The sequence below is a fragment of the Lepidochelys kempii genome, chromosome 7 (genome assembly GCF_965140265.1).
Source record: "Lepidochelys kempii isolate rLepKem1 chromosome 7, rLepKem1.hap2, whole genome shotgun sequence".
Taxonomy (NCBI): Eukaryota; Metazoa; Chordata; order Testudines; family Cheloniidae; genus Lepidochelys; species Lepidochelys kempii.
The window spans coordinates 96,966,698-96,981,303 of record NC_133262.1 but is presented as its reverse complement, the minus strand read 5'-3'; the positions used below and the strand labels follow the sequence as shown (position 1 = coordinate 96,981,303).

General features: G+C 38.5%; 1 protein-coding gene across 1 annotated transcript in view; it reads left to right on the top strand.

Annotated features, from left to right (window-relative positions):
* LOC140915359 (gamma-aminobutyric acid receptor subunit pi-like) overlaps positions 1-14,606 on the top strand; it is a 69,833-nt gene that overhangs the window by 35,605 nt on the left and 19,622 nt on the right. Inside the window, exons 4-6 of the mRNA XM_073354947.1 lie at positions 7,811-7,878; positions 8,815-9,032; positions 11,580-11,662. Coding sequence (XP_073211048.1) covers positions 7,811-7,878; positions 8,815-9,032; positions 11,580-11,662 — 369 coding nt within the window. The remainder of the gene's footprint in view (positions 1-7,810; positions 7,879-8,814; positions 9,033-11,579; positions 11,663-14,606) is intronic.

Here is a 14,606-nt window from a genome sequence, read left to right as displayed (position 1 = left end):
CCCACAGCCTCAGCTCACCATGCCACCAGCGCTCTAGGTGGTGGGGGTGTGAGCTCCTGCTGGGCAGCGTGGCGGCGTGGTGCTGGTCCTGCCAGTCCTGGTGCTAAGAGCAGCTTGGTAAGGGGGCGGGGAGTGGAGGGGTTGGATAAGGGGCAGAGGGTCCCAGGGGGCAGACAGGGGAACAGGGGGTGGTTGGATAGGTGTGGGAGTCCCGGGAGGCCTGTCAGGGGGCAGGGGTGTGGATAGGAGTCGGGGCAGTCAGGAGACAGGGAGCAAGGGGGGTTGGATAGGGGGTGGGTTCCCAGTGGGGCAGTTAGGGGCGGGGGGTCCTGGGAGGAGGAGGTCAGGGGACAAGGAGCAATGGGGGTTGGATGGGTCGGGTGTTCTGAGGGGGGCAGTCAGGAGGCAGGAAGTAGGTGGGGACGGATAGGGGGCAGGGGCCAGGCAGTTTGGGGAGGCAAAGCCTTCCTTACCCAGCCCTCCATACAGTTTTGGAACCCCGATGTGGCCCTCAGGCCAAAAAGTTTGCCCACCCCTGCTCTAAAGTTTTATATTGTTTTGTTTTTGAATGCAGTTATGTAACAAAAAAAGTCTACATTTGTAAATTGCACTTTCACGATAAAGAGATTGCACTACAGTAGTTCTATGAGGGGAATTGAAAAATACTATTTATTTTATCATTTTTACAGTGCAAATATTTGTAATAAAAATAATAATATAAAGTGAGCAGTGTATGCCTTGTATTTTGAGCAGTGTATGCCTTGTATTTTGTGTTGTAATAGAAATAAATATTTGAAAATGTAGAAAAACATCCAAAAATATTTAATACATTTCATTTGGTATTCTATTGTTTAATGGTGCAATTAAAACTTCAATTAATCATGATTAATTTTTTAATTGTAATTAATTTTTTGAGTTAATCGTGTGAATTAACTGCAATTAATTGACAGCCCTACTAATTATGCTAATTTGTTTGAGTAATGCAGTGTTTTTTAAAAAATAATTGTATGTTTCCTATTTAACATGCAGTAAATTCACACTCTTACACCCCTCTTCTCCTCTAGTCACCAGTATTCCAGACAGATATTAGCCCCAAACCGCATGCCCACTCTCCAATTCAACTTGATACAGGCCTGTGTGTCCCCCAAACTCTCAAATTCGGGGTAAAAGTTGGGACTCCCACATCTCTGTGTTGAAGTTAGCCACAGTCTAAACTAGGATGACTATTTTATCCCCTCTTCCTACAAAGATGTGTTCTTAAAAATATTTGTAGGCTGGAATAATCTCACTCTCAAAGTTTTTTTATAAATCTATTCTAAGTGAGGGGAGTTTCAAAACTTTCTGTTTAGTTCATCATCGTCTGATTTCCTCTTTTCACTTCCTCTTGTCTGTCCTCTTTCCAAAGAAAATCCAAATATGCAACTTATTTACATTATTATAAAGTAGATATAAACTTAAGGCATCCGCTCCCTCAGAATTGTTTCTCTCTCTTCATTTGTCGCCACAATCCAATTAGTGTTCTTGGGCTAGAGAGCAACACTATCTACATGTAGATGTCAATAACATGTAATGTTCCTCAATTAGAAACTCTTTAGAGAGAATTCTATTGTGCATTAAATGTTCTAAGTTCTCTAGTATACACAATCCTGAAGCTTTCAAAGTGCTTATTCGCTCTGCCTTTGGCTAGTAAAAGTTTTATACATGAGCAATAACTATTGTTTCCGTGTGGACAGTTATTTTTATTGCATAATTCTCATCCTCTGTTCAAAGTACGAATGGCTAATCACAGTAATAATCAGTTTACATTTATATTTCTGGATCTTGCATTTTTATGCAAAAAATGACAAATCAAATGCAGCAAAGGTTAATGACTGTTACTGACAAATCTGGCTTTATTAGTGTAGCGTGCCTGGGGTTGGACCAGAGAAAGGAAGCATGGAGTGCTAAGAGACAAGCAGAGATTCCTTGAGCCCTCCTGCCTGCTCAGTGCAACAATGTACTCTGCAGTGCTCCTTGCTGCTCTACAAGGATCAGTGTGCATTTCCCCATAATGCAGTGACAATAGCAGGAAGAGGCTAGGGGGCCCAGAGGCCTGCTCCTTTATGTCCATAGAACATGGAGTACACCATTAGCCAAGAACACCCCTCCACCCCCACTCCTAGCTTTCAAGAGAGCACCAGGTTCATATTCTGTGCTGGTTATGTACATATACCTTAGAAGCAGGGGGAATAGGGAGAAGCACCAAGTGCCCTCATCTTTTTTTTTTGTCAACAAGCAAACCTATGCAAAGCAGGGCAGAATTTTGCCCTAAAAATTAGATGAGGTTAAAATGTCTGTCCCGTCTGCAAATATAGAATTACATCAGGGTAAATGCAATCCCACCAAACAAGATGCCTGTATTGCTGAAGCATGGTGTGTGCACTATATCATCATAACAACATCATGGTTGGATGTATCAGCTGAAACAATGGCCATAATTAGAGCTTTTACAAAATTGCCTTGAGGGATACATTTTTAACACAGTTGTTGAAAGTTAGATTCAAAAATAACAATGCATGTTAACTAGATTTTTGCGCAAATCACCACAGTAAGACACTCACTCTCTTTGGCATTTCTTTGCTATATTTACCACATTTTATCCAGAGGCTATGAATAGATTCCCAGCAATAGCTATTGCAGTAATAAAGAACAGAATATATGACTTTACTGACGTAAATTATTTTGAGCTGTGGTTGTACATATATTTGCTAATGCTGCTTACAAAGCACCTAAGAATTTGCCATATCAGATCAGTCCAGCATCCCATTTAATCCAATGTCCTGTCTCAGATAGTGCTAGTAGAAGATGCTTCAGAAGAAAGTTAGAGGAACTCTTTAGTGGATAATTATGGAATAACTTCCTTGTAGACATTTTGTATAACTTCTGTCAGTTATTTTCTAAGGACTGATGATTTATAGCCTCCCTCCCCAAACACAAAACATTCTATATGTAACTGTGAATATTCTCATCAATATAAATATCCATTTCTTATTTTATTCCTACAAAGCTCTTAATCTCAATGATACCTTGTGGCAATGAGTCCCACACATAAATTATATTTTCTACAAAAATATCTGCTTATATCAGTTGGAAATTTGCTGTCAATATAATTGAATAATTCCTATGTATCCTTTCTCATAATGCAAAAACAAGGAATGCATAATTTATCCTCTTTATACCATTCATTATTTTGTATAATTCTAACATGTCCCCTCTTATTCATCCTGTTTCTAAATGAAACAGTATTATTCTTTTCAATCTTTCTTTATAAGGAAATATTTCCATGCCTCTGTTCACTTTCACTCTTCCCACCCTGAACCCCCTTATTTCTGCTCTACCTTTTTTGAGAAAGACTGACCAGAATTTAACACAGCATTCCAGCTGAAGTTACAGGATTGATTTATATGATAGTATCATATTATTTCCAGTATTAACATCTATCCCATTCCTTATTCACCATAGCAATTTGGTTGCTGTTGTTGTGTTAGAATACCACTACACATTGAATAGGAATTCCTTCCAGAGGGCATCACTTTGTGTTTGTCAACACTGAATTTAATCTGCCATCATTCTGCCCATTCACTCATTTTTGTTAAATCAATTGAAACGTCTGATGTTTTGAGTCTTAACTAATCTGAATAATTGTGTGTCATCTGCAAATTTACTGTTCCACTTTTTAACCCTTTCCCAGATCATTACTAAATATAATAAACACTGGTCCTAATATGGAACCTTGACACATGCCACAGTTAACCTTTTACCGCGTTGAAAATGGACAATTTATGTGTATTCTTTTTTCCCATTTTTTTCCTTGTTTACAATTCATAATAGTTCTTTCCATATCACCTCACGAGTACTTAGTTTCTTTGATAGCTTCTTGTGGGGGGACTTTGTCAAAATCTTTTTGAAAATCCAAATTATGTCAACCCATTCATCTTAGTCGACTCTTTTGTTGACATTCTCAGAGAACTTTAATAATTTAGAGTCACAGTTCTCTTCTACAGAAGCTGTGCTGGTTTGTCCCAATCATGTTATTCACCTAGCTGTTTTATAATTCTGTTTTTAATTTGTTTAGCCAATTCACCTGGTACTAGAGTAAATCTTACTGGTCTGTAATTTCCAGGATCATCCTAGCACCTTTTTAAAAACAGGTTCAACATTTTCTGCCATCTTGAACAACAGCCAATTTTAACTAGCAATGGCATGTTTTTACAGGAGGCTCAGCCCTTTCATTCTTAAGTTCCTTCACAACTCTTGGATGTGTGCCACCCTGTCATAGTAACTTGGGTTTTTTTGGTTTTTTTGAATTTATCAGTTTGTTCCATTACTCTTTTTTTTTATGTCTCAGACTCTGTTAGTACCTCATCTTTATCACCAGAAAACAGTAGGTCCATGGTAAGTATCCTACTAATATCCTCTATGGTATACACTGAGGCAAGCAAATCAATTAGCTTTTTCTGCAATATCCATACCGCCTTAATGGCTTCTTTTACATCCTGGTAGGCAACAGACCTACAGATTCTCTTGCAGGTTTCCCACTTCTGATATATTTAAAGAATTACTTGTTTATTTTATATCTTAGGGCTATTACTCTTCAAAATTCCTCTTCATGCACCCAATTTTCATTTTATATTTTACCGGAATAGTTGATATTCTTTCAGTTTGCCTCCTTAGTCTTCACTTGCCATGATGATGTGAACTTATGGCATCTGCAAACACAGACAGTGCAAGATAGCTTATGCTATTCTGGATGTGTTAGTATACATTTGTCCAGAGGGTATCAAAGGGATTGTGTTTGCACTGTTTCGGCTAACTCTATGATCATTAACAAATTTATGTTCTTGCACAATATGGTACAAGATTGAAACTAGGGATGGGAAAACATAATTATGTCATTAAATAAGAATAAATTATATTTTTAAAAAGTATCCTTCATGATTGTGTTAAGTATAAAAATAATAAATTATTAAAACAAAACCTTACTTTGGGGGATTGGAGGTTTTTAAGAACTGGTTCAATAAACATGTGCCAGGGATGGTCTCAATATACTTACTCCTGCCTCAGCAAGGGGAATGGGCTAAATTAACTCTTGAGGCCCCTTCCAACCATACATTTCTATGATATTATAAGCCTTTCAGGATAGAAGGAGTGCTTTGTATCATAAGGGTTTGATGTACAAAATAGCTGTTAAAAGATAGGTCTTTATTTCCTGTCCTTCACCATTGAAGAGGAAGTGGTCTGTGCTGTAGACTACAAGGTTGTGGATTCAGACCCAGCTATTAACCCATGTAGGGATGGATCCTGGAGTAATTCCAGATTGCAAATCATAGCATTTATGAGTGCATTTGGATGTTGTGCTAATATTGTTTTTACTATTGCATTTTTAGTGTTTGTGGTTGGGTTTATGGGCTCAGCCCTTTAAGAACAGAATGTGACTGACAGAGTCTGTTTGTCCTCACTGCAGTTAGCTCAAGTGATGTAAACTTGAATTAACTTCTGTTGAATTAGCTTAACCACACTGTGAAAAGCAATTAAACTGCAGAGTGATTGGATCAGCAGCACAGGGTAGCTGTGTCCTCCTGTATTACTAGCTTAAGCATCAGCATTGGTTGAATTTCAGCCCATGCCCCCGTGTTAACACAGGTGTGGGTTTGTGATGTGGGAGCTGGAACTGAGGGTTACCCAACTTATCATCAAACTTCCATTAGATGGAACATCTAATCCCTGCAGAGGTAAGCAGGATTCAAATGAGTGACCTACAGGTGAAAGGCTTTATAGCTTATTAGCAACACCCTGAGACAGCCAGTCCGAATAAATGCTAATGTTACACATTCGAGAACTACGCTAATTTCAGTAGGCACTGCTGCATCCTGGATGGAAAGGGATTGAATTTCATGAAAGTCCAGGTTTTGAAGAAGCAGCAAAGACAACTCAGTTGCCAGATCCCATAACTAGACTTTGCAGATTCTGGTTTGTATAAATGACCATGCAGGGTTTGTTCAATGTTAATAATGCAATCCATTTTCATGACAATTTACAGGAGAAAAGAATGGGAAATGGTATAAACATGAACTGAACAATTCTTGTGGCAAATTTTACATAGTAAAAACTTACCCTCTTCCTGGCTTATTATGAGCTGAAGATGATGGAAGTTACTGTAGAAACCAGGAAGATAAGACATCAGTGATGTATCTGAGAACTCTTCAATCAAGTAATTTCTTCCAAAATTTGCTTAGATCCTCAAAAATTTAGTTTGAGTAGTGGAACAATGCCTCCACCCCTAAATATAGTGTACAATGTACAGGGAAACATAATGTTACACTGATAGACCAGTGAGCTACTTTAAAGTGGAGCATTTGTATTAAATTTTTTGACAGAATCCCAAGCTAACCACCGCTGGAGTGTCTTCCAAGAGCACCAAACTTGGCCATGATCATACTCTATTCAACAGAGCTACATTTCCTCTAACCTCTTCAGCAGAGTTCCAGCTCTTAAAAGTAAAGGATGCTGGAAAATAGAACCCTGCCATTCCATCCAGATCTTACTCCAAGAAAACATTTTACAATTATACTAACATATATATATACTTCAAGTAACTTCAAGTGCTACACAAAAAATGTGATACTCTGTGGGACTGCTTCTGGACCCTATATGTCACTCTGATAGTGTACACGAGATATTAATGCACTGCAAAGAGCTGAAGGAGCAGCATAGGGCCACTGTAAACTAGATACATTTTATCTAAACCGTCCCTTATTGCTAGGTGAAATATGCTCTACGTCTCATAATTACTTTTAAAAAGTTGTGCATATATTCAATGTTGGTTTTCTAGTAGGTGCTCTCTTTTTTAATCATTATGCACACATATAGCCAGGACAACTGTGTACTATGATCTCATGGGAGCCCTTCACAATCCTGAATACTTCAGTTCACAACTGGCCATCCTCTCTCCACACTATGTAAATGTAGACTCCTTTGGGGCATCAGAAGCCTAGCCCTACAAGCATCACTATGAAACAATGACAATACTGTATCTCTTTCTGTCTAACTAATATATTTCTAAGTTGCTTAATCACATTGCTATATAAGGGTTCTTGATGTGCAGGCTCTCGCTAAAGCTGTAGTATTTTTAGGGGAAGAATGGAATGCCCAACTAGCTTTCTACTGTAATTATTCACAACTACACAAATGATTCATTGCTAAAGATCAAAAAGCAATTAGTGATGTCAAGATACAGTGACACCGAACAGACAGTAATCTCTTAAATAGACACTGTATAAGGTAGCTCATATAGCCCATCTGTAGATTAAGCATGTGACAGACCCAGAAGCAACTCCATAGCTGACTGACATCTGAGGAACCAGCTGCTGTAACAGGAAGAATTCTTTCCATGGCTGTGCATCTGGATGTAAAAGGGTGTGATGTACAGTGGGAACAGTACCCTCAGCACCTTATTGCATCATGTATTCCCAACAGCTTTCATTACAATTAAAAAAGCCTAACATTTTATAAAGCTTTGGAAATAAATATCTAAAGAACAAAAGTTGTTATCTAAATGTATTAAATCATGGTATCATTAAATAATTAAAATATTGATATTGAAATTGTACTGTTGGTTTAATTTATTTTCATTGAAAATAGCTGCCCTGCTAAACATCAACTTCAATTGAAATGGAAGTTACTATAATTTTGTAGTCTATTGTAAATGATGAAAACTGAATATTTAAATACAATTAATTTAAACAATGTTCTGATCTTCAATTTTTTTCAGATGGTCCTGTCTCAGTAGGAATGAGTATGGATATAGCAAGCATTGATACAATATCAGAAATAAACATGGTATAGTAGCTTTGTAATATTTTTTATCTTATCTAAGTTAATGCCTGTTGTTTTACAGACCCCAGTAGTGTACTTTTCAGATGGCTTTCCTTCTTGTTCAACCGACTCCATGCCTTGGATATTAGGAAATGGAGCCTTATATTTAAAGGACATGCAGTAGTTACCTTATGATAAGATTGTGTCTTCTGTAAGTACAAGTGCAAATCATGTCCCCCATAGATCATCATCAGTTAGGGGTGGGGGTGTTCATGTTGGGCAAGGGGGCTGTGTGGCACGGCATGGGCCCACCCCTGAGGGGAAGGGGCATGCTGGCAGCACAGGGCCGGGCAGGCCAGTGTGCATCTGGCAACTTCCAGTTTGTAAATAGTGCCCTTGCACTGGGCTGGACAAGTGGGGCCACCCCTGCCATGCCATGCCCCATTGACCCTGGCTGGCCCCTCGCTCTGGGGACTGACCTCCCCTCACCATGCTCCATTGCCTCCATGGGGGCCCACAAATATGTTTGGAAACGTTAATCCGGCCCTGCAAATAGATGTTTGTAATATTTACATAAATTACCCTGAAGACCATAGATTTACAAAGGCAGCTATGTCAGCAGAGAGTTTGGCCCACAATGTTTGCTATAAGAGTCTGTTCAGTCATAAGGAACTAATTCCATTAGAGACCATACTTATTCATGATGTCAGCGTCACACCAAACGACAAGAATTCTCAAATGCTGGAGAATTTAACAGCAAGCAAGCTACTAAAACTGCCTACTTTAATTCCAATAATTAAGAATTAGAATTGCAGACTTACAGTCTGTTTTGAGTGACCCATAGCTCTGTTTCCATGCATTTAGGAGAGGAGAAAAAGGACAAAATTTCTGTCAAATTACTTGTGAAAAACAGAAGAATAATGGTTTGTTCATTGTGACATCTTGTGTATCTCCCTTCAGGATTACACAGCTACCATATTTCTTAGACAACGATGGACTGATGAACGACTTTGTTTTGAGGGTAATAAGAGTTTAAGCTTAGATGGTCGTCTTGTAGAAATGCTTTGGATACCAGACACCTTCATAGTAGACTCAAAGAAATCTTTCCTTCATGATATCACTGTTGAAAATCGTCTAATAAGAATATATCCCAATGGAACAGTCCTTTATGCCATACGGTATGTATACTTTATAAGCCATATTTATACATAAATTCTATTTACATTTTAAATAATTCAGATTTAGCATGATCTGCTCTTAATCTGGTCCCAGTTTAGAAATTTTTCTGCGTGTAGACATCTACTATATATATATTTTTGTAGTTCTATATAAATGCAGGTATTGTCTGGCTATACTGAAAGAAGGACAGGAGATATTTGACATGAGTTTAATCAGGCTGCAACTTTATTATTAGATGTCTGGGACTACCTGGCAAATAAAAGTATACAGTGCAGGTAACATGCTTATTCTATGTAATTACCAAGAGGGCTTTTACCAGCTCCCCCTCTTTTTCCATCTAGGTCAGGAGTCACTAGGGGTCACCAAATGAAATTAATAGGCAGCAGGTTTAAAACAAACAAAAGGAAGTATTTTTTTCACGCAATGCACAGTCAATCTGTGGAACTCCTTGCCAGAGGATGTTGTGAAGGCCAAGACTATAACAGGGTTCAAAAAAGAACTAGATAAATTTATGGAGGTAGGTCCATCAATGGCTGTTAGCCATTGTTAGCAGCAATGGTGTCCCTAGCCTCTGTTTCTCAGAAGCTGGGAATGGGCAACAAGGGATGGATCACTTGATGATTACCTGTTCTGTTCATTTCCTCCGGCGCATTGGCCACTGTCTGAAGACAGGATACTGGGCTAGATGGATCTTTGGTCTCACCCAGTATGGCCGTTCTTATGTCCCTCCAGGAAATCCATTGCTGGGACCTGACCATACTCATGGGGGCTTCCACCAGCTCCCCCTCTTTTTCCATCCAGGTCCTTCCAGCAAATCCATTGCCTGGGACCTTACCATCTACCCTCCTGCCCCCCATAGGAGGGTTAAGGTGGGATAGAATGGGGAATTGACTCTCTGCCTTACCAATCATAGGAGTCCCCAACAACCCCCCATTCATTCCTTTAATGAACACCTCTTTTTAAGTCCTTTTTTAGTCACTGTATACCTTCCCTATGGAGTATCTGCACTGGACATCTGCCACAAGGAGGTGCCAGCAATTAATTTGCCTGCTTCCCCCGCAAACCCAGTCGCATTCCCAGACATGTCTCACTGCTCTCTTTTATATCAGCCAAAACAAATGAGCTCTAAAGCTTTAGAGAGGAATCCCATCCTCCCTGAATAATTTGGTGCCCCACTATGCCCAAATTGCGGAACCTTTTATGATCGTAAGGGATTTGGCCATCCCCGCCGTTAGCATCTGTCGTGCCTTGTCCACCCGGGTGGCATTCCACGGCTCCCAGACAAACCCTGTGTTAATGCATGTCTGACAACACAGATGTGCATCAAGTCCTTTCTTGTTCTGGGCTATAATTGAACCCCTTTACACATTCCCAAATAGTATTTTCCAAGGTGTGCCATATCATGTTGGTGACTGCTGACTGGCCTCTATGGCACACAGCAGAGGCATCAGCTGGTCCAATAACATGCTTTTTCTTCCATGCCAACATAGGTTCACTCCATCACTGGACCCTGGTTGCCAACCAGCCTGCTCCATGTATAAGGGAGGCTTTGGGCACAGAGATACCCCTTTTAAAACCTGCATTCCCAGGGGATGAGTCAGCAACCACACTGACCCTTTTGCAGCCGTTTTCATCTCTTCCCACACGACCATAAAGCACTGTTCCCTTCATTTGGCCAGTCAGCCAAATATCACTCCCCTCCACAGCATACAGGTGCAGGGCAGTCATTGGTACCCGCCACTTGTAGATATTAATATCAATATAAATTCTTTGACATTGCAGGGGCCTTTGATGCACCTTGGTCCCTCCTGTTCTCTGCCAGTGGTGCACAGTAGCTTAGTCTCCTGTGGATTATAGTACTTTGGTCTAATTTCAGTTGATGGAATTAGTGCATGGGTGGCTCGGTGGTGTTGGTGACCTGTGTTATACAGGAGATCAGCCTATACGATCTGATGGTCACTTCTGGCCTCTAACTCTGATTCTATGAAAATAAAAGCCAATGCAATTAACATATTAACTAACTGATTTCTAACTAACTAACTGCAGTTTCCACGGTAAACATCTGATGAAGTGAGCTGTAGCTCACGAAAGCTCATGCTCAAATAAATTGGTTAGTCTCTAAGGTGCCACAAGTACTCCTTTTCTTTTTGCGAATACAGACTAACACGGCTGTTCCTCTGAAACCTGATTTCTAAGTAGATCAGCTTGCTTAGATGTAGAGACTAAATTCAGCAATTAGACCTTGGGCAACTCCAATCACATTACATTACATTGCACATTACAAATGATCACAGGATATGGCCCATTACTATTAGTTGTTATTTTGCTATAGCTACTTACAAAGCTGAGGTTTACATAACAAGTGTGAGATATTTTATTGAACCTAAACTCAATTGTTCCTTGTTTACATAAAGCATCAGTTACCTTCTCCTAGGAATATGTATTGCCCACAAATATTAGTTGAAGAAAGTAGGATAACCCATTTCTAATTATAGTACATACAATATTATGTATAGTTAATAACCATCTGCTTTTGGTTTTTAAAGGATAACTGCAACTGTTGCATGTAGTATGGATTTGACCAAATACCCTATGGACAAGCAGACATGCACCTTGCAACTGGAAAGCTGTAAGAGACTTTTTTACTGCTACTTTTATATAGTTAGGACAATATTTGTGATCTATTTTAAGAGCTGCTAGATAATGTATAATGTTATGAAAGAGGGCTGGGATTTACAAAGAAGACTAGTGAGAATTGGGTGACCAACTGCTACTGAATTTCAGTGGGATTTGGGTACCTCTCAAGTTTAGGATAATTTGAAAGTCCAGCCCCAGAACACTGAAACACTATGGGCTTGTCATCACTATTGGCTAAATCAGCGCCGCTGTGATCAATGCAGTGGCGTCGATTTAGCAGGCCTGGTGAAAATGTGATAAGTTGATGGGAGAGGAAATACTTGTGGATTTTTTTTTCAGTATTTTCCCATTTTTACCACTTCATTTCTGCAGAACAGCAGCACATCCCATATTCATTTTGCAAATGATGCTATGGGTAATTTCCATCAAGCAGATGCTGTATAGTTTAATATTATGTTGCCATTTAAGGGCTTTATCCTGCAAGGCTCACTCACACAAGACTCACACTAAAGTCAGTGGAAGTGCTATGGAGGCCACAATCAGAATTACTAGTTAGCAGTGATATTTTTTCTTAAAATAAATAAATAAAAAATAAAAAGAGAGAGAGAGAGAGAGAACATATTGTTAAGTCAAAAACAGAATGATGTAATTACATCATCGACATTGCCTAATGAGTCGTTCAGCAGTTTCTGTACTTCCCTCAGGAACTTAAAATATATTTGACAAGGGGAAAAATAGAGGAGTTCCCTGTCTAATTGAAAACTCAGAGTTTTAGAATGATTCCATCTGTTATTTTAGACAACCCACAAGTATCCCCTAACTAAAGGGAAAACACGGTAATATAATCTAAACTGCTCCCATTGCACTCTTCTTTAGTTTCTCAAAAAAATAGCCAAGAACACACATTGGAGAATGAAAAGGATTATTAACAGCCTTTAGCAGTGGCAGTCACTTTTTTGTTAAGAGCACTTTAGCAATTTTTTTTTTTTTTTTGGTTACAGTTCAGTGGTGTTAGTTTTCCTATTGGATAAGCAACACTGACTTGCAGAAGAAGAATATTTTACTTCTCCAGATACTGTTCACTTGTAAATATTGTTGCTGGGTATTATACACATATATAACATTTACAATATAAAGCAAATATTTGAACTAAAATAAAAGGTTAGGAATTTTTTTGGTTAAACTATTATAAATATAAATACTTATATAATCATTATCTTGTAGTGTTATTTGAGTACATTGCTACAGTGGCTTATATAATGAAACACCCTACCTTCATCTGTAATGTTGCTATTTAATTATAATTATAAGAGCTGATTGAAAAATGGTAACAAAAATATCAACAAGAACTGGGTTTTTTGGTAGAAATCATAAATAATTTCAACCAGTTTTAATAATTCCACCACTAGAAATTTCACTTGTCTCCCAGAAAATCAAGTTTCGATTGACTATAAAATTATTAATTATTATTAATATTACTGCAGCACCTAGAAGCCTGAACCCCAGTTGAGACCTTGTTGTGCTACACACTGTACGGGCATATAGTAAGAGACAGACCTTGCCCCAAAGAGTTTACAGTTTCAATCTTTATCGACACTGCAAGTATCCAATCACATTACTATGTTTCCACACAGGCCGCTATCTCACTTGCAAATAGTTATTCATCTTTTAGACCCACCTTTGAACAGTTATTCCCTTTTTGAATTTGCTCTTCAACTGCTGTTCAGTGAAGGCCCTGCACTTATTCTTGAGAATCAGGGAAAAAACAGACTCTGAGGAGAAAGGAAATCTACGTATGAGATTCTGAAAACCTTTAGGCCTGGAAAAGTTCCTGCAAAGACCTACTCATGTGATTAACTTTATGCATTGTGAGTATCCCATTAACTTTTTTGGGACTACTTACAGCTCATAAAGTAAAGAACATGAGAAGTCTTTGCAGGATTGAGGCATTAGTATGGATGTAAAAGTTAGCTTCTCCCACTCAATGTTATTTAAAGAGACAAGAGGATACCCATTAAAGAAAAATAATGTGGTTTTGTTCCTATCAGTTTCAAAATTTTTGTCAAGACAAACTTCCTTTAACATGTTGTGATATACAAAACTCGTTCCCCTACCCTAAGAATAATGTTAGAGTGGGGAAACAATGTAATATTTCTATGAAAAATTTAATTTTCCTGATACTCATGAAGGCCCCCCTAAAGTTCTTCATAAATGGTAATGGATAGGATTGGTATTTTGAATATGTTTTGATACCAAAATATGCTCTAAATCAGCGAATTGCTCAAATAGAACTATTTGCCTTTCCAAAAAATGGGGACTATTCAAGAAAATAAAAGCCTCCTTTCTGTAGTGTGCTTGCTCACACCTTTCTCAGGCTTCAAGAATTATTTTTATCCACTGCCAGTTCATAAAGTTAGATGAAACCTGGAATTATGAACATCTGCATTTTAGCAGGGATTCAAAACTATTTTGGACATCAGTCTGAATGTCACTTTGCAGTGAACTGGAATTGAGTTATTCCACAGGGCAGTAGAATGAGCAATAATGAGAATCAGTGTCTGTCAAATGCAAAAATGATTGATCTATGGAAGCAAAAATAGATATTCAAATGCTTGCTCTTAATACCTAGGTGTTCTCAATATGTTCTCAACTGGACCATATATATTAATGTATAAACTGTATAATGTATAAACTCTAATTTAATGTAAAATACCTTTCAAAGGTGTTTTATTGATGTATAAGCCATGTATTGATTAATGTATACACAGCACAATTGCCACCTGCTATGTGATACTTCTCCCACCTTGGGTGCCAATCATCTATGCCGGTTAAGAGAAGCCTTCCCTAGAGCATGCACAACCGGTATGCCTGTAAAGAAGTCTCAGTTTTATAGCATATGTAATTTATAAACTCTGCATTTCCAAGCTCCAGCAATT